This window comes from Nuphar pumila, chromosome 10 (genome assembly GCF_984573655.1).
Source record: "Nuphar pumila chromosome 10, dmNupPumi1.hap1.1, whole genome shotgun sequence".
Classification (NCBI taxonomy): Eukaryota; Viridiplantae; Streptophyta; class Magnoliopsida; order Nymphaeales; family Nymphaeaceae; genus Nuphar; species Nuphar pumila.
This window is the reverse complement of record NC_143258.1, coordinates 82,484,559-82,495,882: the sequence shown is the minus strand read 5'-3', so window position 1 is coordinate 82,495,882 and position 11,324 is coordinate 82,484,559. Positions and strand designations below refer to the sequence as shown.

At 37.0% G+C, this 11,324-nt stretch overlaps 1 protein-coding gene across 1 annotated transcript; it reads left to right on the top strand.

The window, feature by feature from the left end:
- The first annotated feature begins 589 nt into the window (after positions 1 to 589).
- Positions 590 to 6,664, top strand: LOC149827064 (persulfide dioxygenase ETHE1 homolog, mitochondrial-like). The gene is made up of 9 exons (XM_090018420.1): positions 590 to 703; positions 1,427 to 1,555; positions 1,709 to 1,816; positions 2,680 to 2,814; positions 4,687 to 4,728; positions 4,832 to 4,891; positions 4,979 to 5,032; positions 6,083 to 6,107; positions 6,196 to 6,664. Exons 1-9 carry the CDS (start codon positions 590 to 592, stop codon positions 6,285 to 6,287), a joined length of 759 nt encoding a protein of 252 aa, XP_089874546.1. The 3' UTR covers positions 6,288 to 6,664.
- Positions 6,665 to 11,324: the final 4,660 nt, after the last annotated feature.

The window sequence follows — 11,324 nt, the reverse complement described above, 5'->3', positions numbered from 1 at the left end:
ACTATGACAATCGTGGTGATGATAGTAGTTCAGTTACCTCAATGTATAGGTGAATCTATGTTTGGCTGGCTAAGTAGAGTTTACCAATAATATAAGTTTTGGATCCTTTGTAATGAAAGGGTAAAAATTATAAAAAATTCTCCCAAACAACAAAAATTAGGTGGGTGAGTATGAGAAAAATATTGTGATATCTTTTGGATATTCAATGAAATACCATTATTTTACAGGGTAATACGGCGATTTTTTCTTTTTTTATAATGAAAATAACATTTTCTAATCATTAATTGAATTACCGGCGCATACCACATCACACAAGATGAATCATCTTGATCAGAAACCGATCTGTTTTACTATTCGGATCGGATCATCTCGAGCCCCCGGTTTTATAGGCATTGCGGGCGCCCCATCCGACTGCTGTCGACCTCACTGTTAGAAAAAATTATCGCCTCCGCCACCTCTCCTCCTCTATAAATGCGTCCTTCTCCTCCTCCCTCCTCCTCCTGCTTCTTCTTCTTCTTCTTTCTCTCGCACCGCGCCTTCCGATACTTTCTGTCTCCTCAAAGGCTTCAGAGTGACAGCGCTCTCGGTGATGGCGAACTCTTCCGATGGCTCGAACCTTCTCTTCAGGCAGCTCTTCGAGGGCGAGACCTGCACCTACACGTACTTGCTCTCGGACGTCGGCCACCCGGAGAAACCCGCCGTGGTGAGGATCTCATCATCATCATCATCTTTCTTCTTCTTTTTCTTCTTTTTCTTCTTCTGTTTTGGATAAATTTGTCTTTCTTTTTCCCGTTTTTTGGCCCAAAGTATCTTCTTTACTCGAACTGATTTTTTTTGTCAAATGAGTTTTGTTAATTATTATGTTAATAATCTGTTTCAATTTAATTTAGTGAATTATAACGAGTATGATGGTTTTGCATTCGATTCCAATACTGCCTGTGGTTTGTGTCCCTTGATTAGGTTATTTAGTTTCAAATTCCTTGGCATTTTTCGATGTCTCAGTTTTTATTTGGGTCATTAAGAGAAGATAATAAGTGGTATAATATGACTCAGGATTGTTGAACACGCACTGATTTCCCCTGGTCATTTATAGAGCTGAACATCAAGTCATTCAACAATCCTCCACCACACATTTAACTACCTCCTCCTATGTCTCTTCTTGGATGTTTCTATTACTGCATAGAAAATTTTTCGTTTTCAACTACCAGCAACTGATTTCTTAGACCAAGAGGCTTACAAACCAGTTTATTTCAAATATTTCCTTTTATTCTTTGTGATAGCTTATCATGTAATCTCTCAGGTTAACATCTTTTTTCCCATTTTATCTGCATATTGGATTCTTTTCTTATCTTGTTTATCTTGATTGTGTTACCCTTTATATACCTATTACTTGGTAGCATATGACTTAAATCATTTGTTTGCCCAGCTGATCGATCCAGTTGACAAGACGGTGGACAGAGACCTTAACCTTATCAAGGAATTAGGTTTAAAGCTGATTTATGCTATGAATACCCATTGCCATGCTGATCATGTCACTGGAACTGGCTTAATAAAGGTGAGTGAGTTCTCCTATTTTTGTTGCTTGTTTTGTAAACAAAAATTGAGAAAACTATAGACCATATATCTGGAACTTGTCCATGATAAATTTTTATATGTTCCTTGAGCAAATATAGGGTTTCATGACGCAGCCCTGTTGATTTTTTTCCAGACTAAGATGCCTGGTGTGAAATCTGTTATCTCAAAAGACAGCAAAGCTAAGGCAGATATTTTGATCAGTCCTGGTGATATAATACATTTTGGTAATTTGTTTCTGGAGGTAAGCGTATGCTTTTTTAGTAATTTCCTTAAGTTGTCAAACAAGTTGAATTTAATAGAACAGTGCCAAAGTGATTAGAAAATAAGGGGATACTTTATTCTCTGCATATCTCTTGGTCACTTTCTACTTGCTTGGCATTTTCTTTTTATTTTACCAATAAGGACGTGTGGCATGATTTTTTATTTGATGTCCCTTGCCAATTCATTAACTGAGTGGTCATTGCATATGGAAAACATGATATCATTAAGCTGAAGCTAGAGGTTGTAATTCTGTTAGTCTCACATGTGAGGGTGCAGGGATTTTATAGGTGAATTTGCTTGAGACATTATCCAGTTTTTCCAGTAAATGCATTCGGGAAATTAATAATCTTGCGTTATGATCACAAGAAATCCCGTGCAAAGCTCATTTCTTTTGGGTATCTTCCATGTCCATCCCCTATGTTCCAGCATATTTTTGTTAGTGTTCAATATTATGGGCCATGAACATCTGCAAGCAGTTTTGTAGAAGCATTCCCCAAATTCTAGAGTCATGCTTCCCATGTTTCCTTCATCACATTTGCTGCATATTTCTATTTCTGGATCCATGAATTTAGCCTTTCTCCTGTTTCAGGGTTGTACTACTGTTGAATCATAATCTACCTTGTCAATTGTGTTAAGTGCACACTAGAAAATTTGCTTATTATAAGCTCGATAGCCTCATTTTGTCTTTCCTTATGTGATTATGTAAAATATCCACTGGAAACTATGAAATGGCTTCCTATAAAGATGGGCCTTCTTAGGTCTTATCCCTTCTTTTTTGTTTGAAGTCCTCAAACATATGGAAATTCAGCAGCATATATCATCTTAGTGTTGTGTATTGTGCAGACTCGTGCAACTCCAGGGCATACCTTAGGCTGTATCACGTATGTAACAGGAGATGGGCCTGATCAACCTAAACCTAGGATGGCTTTTACAGGTGATACCCTTCTAATACGAGGCTGTGGAAGGACAGATTTTCAGGTAAGATACTACCTTTTCGATTGAAGACGACAAATTTTTTTCAATTTCTGGAGCCAATTGTTCTATTTGTTTCAAAAGATGCTTTAGAATATGGAATTGTGAACCATGCCATTATGGCTGGGGTTATAAAGCTCAATTTCTAAAGATGGTAAAATTAAAGTCAACATTAGGGTGCTTGAATGTAACTTTCAGTTTCAGTTGTAATTTGCCACTCCTGTTGTCTTCCCCTGTCGTTATAAACATCAATCAAGTACTGAAGGTATCTCAAAGTTTTCTGACAGGACTTTGGAAATAAATAAAGCCAGAAATACTATAATTCTGTTAAAATATCACTGAATTTGCAAAATTATCAAAATAATATACAATGTTAGTGCTAATATACTCGTGGAAATTGCAAAACCTACAAATTTCATTTTCTTAATTTTTTTACCTTTTACTCTCATAGATTTTTCCAAGATGTTTTCTGCCAAAAAGGTTTGAACAGAAACACAAATCAGCCGAAATTCTCAGTGATGGGGATGTTACCCTTTAAAGTTTGGACCTCAAGTGTAAAATATATGTTGTAAACATCGTTCAGGGTGTTTTATTTCAGGTCAGGTTAGGTTTGGTATGTTCTATGTTGGGTATAATAGTATTCAAGAAAAAAAAAGTGACTGTTTAAGGTCACAAGCAAATGGATCTCAAGTAGTTGAAGTCATTATACCTAGATTATTTTTGTGATAGATTAATATTTGGTGTAAATTTTTCTTCTATCTTTTACAATGCACAAGTCTTTGAATCAGCCTTGTCGAGTTGGAGATTGGCTTTACCCAGGCTTGCATGATACAAGCTGACTCACCTCTCAGCTGCCCTCAGTGGCTTTCTGACAGCCAACTCAGATCTTGACATTTAAGCAGACCCAGCTGCATCCAGGTTGTTTCATGTCAGGTCACATCTATGGGGATATAGGACACTTTTACCTCTCTTCTATGCAGTTTTTAGGTGCTCATTCCAAGTAAGAAGTTGGAATAGAGAACTAAAAAATAGGACGAAATGCCCAATTTCAAAAACCATAAGATGATTGGCATGGCAAACAATCAAATCCTAGAAATGCATCTAAAGCCTCATTTTCATCAAAAACTAATTGCTGTTCACAGTGGTGACAGAAGGATAACATCTTTAAAACCTTGTGAAATCTTTTATAGTAAACCAAAATTTCTGCTTCAATAGGGCATACAGTTCATTCCAAACAATCCCAAGCTCGGTCAAACTTTTTCTAACCAAAATTAAATTTCCATGTGTTATAGTGCTTTTTTTTTATTTGATTCTTAATGACAAACTGAAGGTTTGGTAAGAACTATGTGTGCATCAGATCCCATATTCCTTTGCATGAACTGACCTTGTTAGGTGGCACCCTTCAGTATGAACTCATATCCTTTGTCAAATGTGTTATAAAAACTGTAATCTCGACCTGCAAGGTAAATTTTCAACCCCTGTTAACATTGAATTTTGTATTGTTAAATACAGGGTTCCAACAGCTAGAGATTTTGGCTATTGGGCAAGCTTCAGGGGTTACATGCAATCTATTGGAGTGGCTGAACCCAATAGCGTTGAAACTATATATTTGTTTATATGTATTTATTAACAGTGAAATAACTAGGAAATAAGGCGATATTGACTTCCTTTAAGAACTTACAATACCCATACTGGTATCCTTTTGTTATTTTCATTTTTGTTACTTGCAATGAATCCAAGTCTAGGTCTGGTATTCAGTGCATCTATCAATATCGACCCACCCAGCCCAAGGCTTGTCCACTTGGAGTTTCCATGTTTTTAACAATATTCATGTCTTTTGTTTTGATTCCTTTAATCTTTTCTTCCTTCTGTGTGCAGGGAGGAAGTTCAAGTCAACTTTACAAGTCTGTGCATTCTCAGGTGAGTGCATCATCTGGTTATGAGATTTATTTGCTTTTTGCCTTGCTTTTGATTTGTTGGAGTATTATCTGCCATTCTCACTTTAAAGTCATCGTGCATTCAGATTTTCACGTTGCCAAAGGACACATTGCTTTATCCTGGTCATGACTACAAAGGCTTCACTGTAAGCGATGTTTCCATGAGTAGAATGTAGTTCTTTAGAATATTATTAGTTGCTTGTGACTGAATCTTGTTGAATTTCTACTTTCAGGTGACGACAGTGGGAGAAGAGGTCCTCTACAACCCTCGGTTGTCAAAAGATAAGGTGAACAGCAAATTGATTATTTTCTTTTTCTCTCAAACATTAAGCTGCCCTTTGTTTGTTTGTTTGTTTTTGTTTTAAAGCAGTTTCAGAAATTAAAATATGCTCATAACTAATCCCTTGGCCCTATTCATTCCAGCGAAATATCATGTGATACAGGTCGATAGGTTGTTGATGTCACATCCACTTCCTCAAAACAGTGAAACAATAAGCATAACTGGATGACCTTGAAACCTCCACTAATTATAAGTGGATTTTTTCCCCCTATAATTTATGTGATTTATATGTATTGTAAATGAAATGTAATATTATCTCTATTTGTGTCAGTTATGTTGTAGTTCTAATTGGTCACCATTATGGCCTAAGCATAACACGACGGAGAAAGAAAAGAGAACAACTATTGTTGAATCCTCAACATCATAATTAGGGCATGGCTTTTCAATAATTAAGTCTTTGTTTGGATATGATATTAGGAGTTAACCCCTCCTGTATCCAACACAATACCGATAAAAAGGATCAGTATAAAACAGAAATGTCAAGGACCTAGTTCAATTCCCTCTGCCAAATTGTCCTCATATCTAAACATGTACAATGTCTTTTAGGAAGACATTTAAGTTTCTTGGTAGTGCCTTCTAGAACCTCACCTGGATGTGCCTATAAGCAAGCCCCCCTCTGGCCAGTAATTAATAAACAAAATGCATAAGTGGGTAAGTTTAACCAGTTACTGCGCCCGTTACCTTGCAGTGTGTATGATTTTGTAAATCACCTTGATTCCCTACATGCATAGAGGGGGGACAGATTGGTATATTGATTTTTCCTTGAATCATCTTCATTGGTTCGTCTAGTATGTTGGACCCGGGGATGTTCCTTTTCTAGGTATCCAGTCTGTTTCCTTTTGATAAGCATATATACATCTGTTGGGCATTATTTCTTTAACCATTGCAATGCTTTCTTGATGAGAATGAATAACTCAGGGATATTTTATTATAATTATGCCTAAATATTGCTTAGCTTTGACATTCTTGCCGATTCACCCATTTTCATATTGTGCAGGAAACATTCAAGGAGATCATGGAAAGTAAGTGTCTGAATATAATTTTACTGCTCATCATGACTTAAACTTGGCCATGATTGTGATGCCCAACTGACTTCGTTGCCCTTTACAGACTTGAAGCTGCCATATCCAAAAATGATGGGCATCGCCGTACCTGCAAATTTGGTTTGCGGCTTGCAAGGTCCACCGGAGAAGACTGCATAGCCACAGTCAGTAGCAACCTTTGATTGATTTCCGGTCAAATATGGTATCGATCAGTTTCCAATAAAATCAATATGTCGATCCGTTGTAACCGGAGTCCCGATGGTGGCTAGTTGATTTTCAGTGCAAGTATTTGGCTTGTCCAAGTCTGTTGTTTCGGTCTCTTGTTTGTATTTTATCTCTAATAAAAGGAGATTCATCCTCGGGTCTCTTTCTCGTCATGCAGATTTGACACCTCGTCAATCTTGCAAGTGGCCCTGGTTACTACCTGTACTTAGCTTTGACATTTGCTTAATTGATCTTTCCTTGAGAAACAAATAGGGAGATTTATGTATCTGGTTGTAAATAAACATTATCATTATTATTATTATCCTTGTCAATCTTCTTGTCTCAAATCCTTCTTTTCTTGCAAGCCAATCAAATGCAAGTTCAATTGGTCGGTAGAGTTACAAGCTACTTGAGTTTCGTCTAGCTCCAGCAAGTCTACTGTATCATCACTCTCTAGTCATGTGGGAAAAAGGCTGGGCTATCCTATCCAGTTGCATGTTTATTTTTTTTTTTCATTTTTTGATTATTCCTCGCTGCTATGGATTGGAGTTTAGGTTGGGCTGGGCTCAAAAGCCAAGATTAGGTCTGGCCTGTTTCAAGCCCACTGGAGTCTGCGATGGGCAGACCGTGGGATGGATCGGGCCGTCCTGGTATAAGTTAGAATTTGGCGGACTGCCCAGCCTGTTGATGGGCTGCATGCTGGTTGATCTGCCTGTCAGAAGTGGGCTATGCCGGCTTACTGTCAGAGCTCACCCTTACGCCATTCATCCATGTGATTAACGGCATCCAAAATGCAATGAATGGACTCTGCACCTCTTGAATGGGTTTCACAATTTTTTTTTTCAGAGCCGTTGATGCCTTAGATGAACAGCATCTAGAGTTTGCAAAATGAACCACTGAAAACATAGGTTCATTCATGGCATTTTGGATGCCGTTCATCTCATGGATGAACGGCTTCAGCATGAGCTCTGACGGTAATCCACTAGAGCCCACTCTGACCTGATGGGTGCTCCCCATCAACGGACATGCCAGCCGAGACCAGGCTGGGGTATAAAATCCTAGTCCATCGACTCCATCCTGGCCCTTATGGGCTGGCAACTGGCAGTTCGCGAACAGCCTGGCTTGGTATGGGTCAAACCTCCACCCTAAAGGGTTTGATACAGGTCAGGTATGGGTCAAACCTAACCCATTGACACCCCTAGGTGGGAGGAAGTCCCTCTGATACGTTCATAATATGATGAACGGCCTCCCAAATGCTATGAATGTATTGTTTGTATTTCAGACGGATCCCAATTTTTTTTTTTTGAGAGCCATTGATGCTCTACATGAAGAGTATCTAGAACCCACAGAATGGATGGCTGAAAAATGAATCCAAAACCCTTGTCTTTTGGAAGCCGTGTGAATGGTTTTCGAACCCTACTAGAGGTAGGGGTGTCAACGGGTCAGGTTTGGTTAGGTGGAATCAGACTTGGATCAGGTTTTGTGGTATGGTATCAGATCCAAACTAAGGTCTAATCGGGTCCACTATAAGAAAAACCATACCCGAACCTGATAAGAACTACATGAACCAGACCAGATCATACCGGGTAAAACCATATTTTTTATCGTATAAAATTTCACAAACTATACTCGGGTCCATGTATTTATCAGACCTCTGAGTCCAGACCTGGGTGTTATTATTTATCACCATACCCACACCTTATAGGGTCTGGTTCAGGTCGGTTGACACTGAAGAGAATAAAATATAGAATGGAGAGAAAAAGTAGAGAACGATGATGGAGAATGACTTCTAATAGTTTTACTCAAAAAATGTTCTTCACACTTGGATTCATATAATGACTCTTAGACTAGGCTTTTATAGCACTAGTAAGACCTTTCTAGATGTATTGAGATTCCAAAAGACTCTTAGAAACTTGTACCTACTTAATAATTCTAGAAGACTCTTAGAAACTTGTACATACTCAATAATTCTAGAAACATTATTCAAGTTTAATTTATTCCCAACAGTGCCTCTTCTAAATTAAACTTGCTCCTTACACCCAATCTTTCTGCATTTCTCTTGAAGACTTGTCCACTAAGTGGCTTTGTGAAAATATCTACCATCTGGTCTTTCAATCTGCAGTACTCCACATGAACATCACCTTCATTCACAAGTTCCCTCAGAAAATGATACCGAATCCGAATATGTTTGGTCCTTTCATGAAGAACTGGATCTTTCGCAACTGAGATAGTTGAGTTGTTGTCACAGAAAAGAGTTGTTGGCTTATTTTGCTTATGCTTCAAACTTTCCAAAATTTCACGCAACCAGATTAACTGACAACCTGCAAAAGATGCAGCAATATATTCTGCTTTCGTAGTAGAAAGTGCAACAATTGGTTGTTTCTTTGAGCTCCACGAAATTGCTCCACTTCCAAGATTAAATACATAACCTGAAGTACTTCTGCTATCATCAACATTCCCTGCTAAGTCACTATCATTATAACCAATAAGGTTGACTGCAACATTAGTTTCATAAAGAATTCCATAATCGATAGTTCCTTTCATATATCTTAGAATTCTTTTTTCAGCTTCCCAATGATTTGAATATGGATTCTCCATTAATCTACTCACTAAACTGACAGCATAAATAATGTCAGGCCTTGTGGATGTAAGATACATTAAATTTCCAACCAAACTTCTGAACATAGTAGAATTGACAAGTTTTTTTTCACCTTCTTTAGATAGCTTCAAACCTGAAATGCATGGAGTCGAAACTAGATTAGCATTCTCCATCTTGAACTTCTTCAAGATCTCTTTGAAAATGCACTAGGATCGACGCAACGAGCACTAGAGGGGGGGGTGAATAGTGCTTTTAAAAATTATCTGCGGAATATAGAAGGATTTTGCAAATTGAAAAGCAAACACACAAAGAACACAGGATTTTATCCTGATTCGGTCTATCCCGACCTACATCCAGTCCCCAATCAAAACCCGCTTGAGATTCCACTATCAACCTTGTTAACTACAAGATCACATAGATTAAAACTGGTCCCACTTTCAGTAACAACCCTACTGAAAGCAAACAACTCCTTTACACCAAGGAGTCCTTCTTTTTACAGAAAATAAGTAACAACTTACAAGACAACCTATGAGCCTTTCTTTTGAATGTGAATGAGATGCAATTGGCTTTTAAGGTTGTTGAAATACTCTACTCACGAATTCACTATCTCTCAAAGTGATTTGAGTGAAAAACTGAAGTGAAAATATCAAGTGAGTGAGAAAACAAATACTTGACTGAATAGAAGTGAAAAGCAATAAGTAAATGATTCAAATCAATTGAATTCTTGTTTTTTTTAGTGTAAAATGCACTCATATTTATAATTGAAAGATTTCATACGTTGAGAGTATGAAAGGGTGTCAAAACTGTCTATTTTGAACGATCAAAATGTTTGAAAAATGAAAAGACACGCCTTTTTGAAGTTTCAGAAAAATGGCAAAATTAGTCGACTGAAACATCAGTTAGTCGACTAATAGTTAGTTATTAGTAGACTGACAGTTATCGTCGGTCGACTGATCTGTTAATCGAGCCGTTTGAAAATTTGAACTTTTGAAACTTAGTCGACTTGAGAAAAGTTAGTCGACTGATAATATCATCAGTAGACTGAAAAACCTTTTAGTCGACTGCTGCTAAAAATCTTCTGAAAAACAAACATTTTGTTCGGTCGACTGATAAAAGCATTAGTCGATTGCTGCTAAATTTTTAGAAAACACATGTTCTGTTCAGTCGACTGATAAAACCATTAGTCGACTGCTGCTAATTTTTCAGAAAAGAGACATTCTGTCCAGTCGACTGATAAAACCTTTGGTCGACTAATTTGACAAAAATGACTTTTTAGAAAATATGGCGCGAAAGGATTAGTCGACTGGTAAGTTTATTGGTCGACTAATAAACATGAAAATTTAATAAAAGAGTTTTCTAAAAAGATTTTCAAGAGGGTTTCTTTTAGAAAAGTTTTTCTAAAGACTTTTAAGGTGAAATGCAACCTAAATATGCACTCTAAGTAAGACTCTTACAAGAATCTAAGACTTTTAATGAATTAAACATTTGCATACTAGTCTTCAAAGATTCTTCATCGAATTCTTCAATTTCTTCATAGCCTTAGCTGAAATGCAGTTGATTTCACTTGCTCATCATCAAAACCTTGTACTTGAAGTATCATGTATGGCTTCATTTTCGTAACAATCTCCCCCTTTTTGATGATGACAAACTTAATCAAAGATGAAGCATTTAGATGCATAGATGGAGATTTTACTCCTTCTATCAATATGCTGCAAAACATTAAAAGTTAATACTTTCAAAGCACATATATCACATATTGATTGGTTTGCATTTTCATTCATCATTACTTCATGCATTTTATCTTTTTCTCCTAATTTCGCATTTCTCTTGCAAGATCTACTGCAAATTCAATGTAATGCTATCTTTTATCTTTTTCTCCCCCTTCGTCAGAATCAAAAAGAGTAAGGGCAGAAATAGTATAAGCAAAATAGAGATACAAGTTTAAAATATTACAACCCATAAAGTATGAAAGTTTAGACAACATAGTTCAGAAAAGTGAGTTGAGCAAATCCTTGATTGAAGTAATCTCTTTCTGAATCGAAGATAGTTGTTGAGTCACATCTTCACGAAAGGTGTGTTGATGCAGCTCCAAAGCTTCCAGTCTCTGCATAACTTCATCATTGTCTTGATTGGTCGAAAATTTCTTTCTTTTTGCATGAGATGAAGGTGTTGCAGAAGGTGAAGGTTCAGAAATTGATGGTTCAGTAGGATCTGATGGTTCAGTTTGATCAACATTTAAAGGAGGCGGATATTTAATTTTCATTCTTTTAAAATTTGTTTGATCAAATAACTCTTTTTGCTCAATATATTTTTCATTTGTTAAAAGAACTTTGAAATGTCTAAAAATACGAGTTAAAAGACAACCATAAGGAAGAAATGGTTTTTGTTTCCAC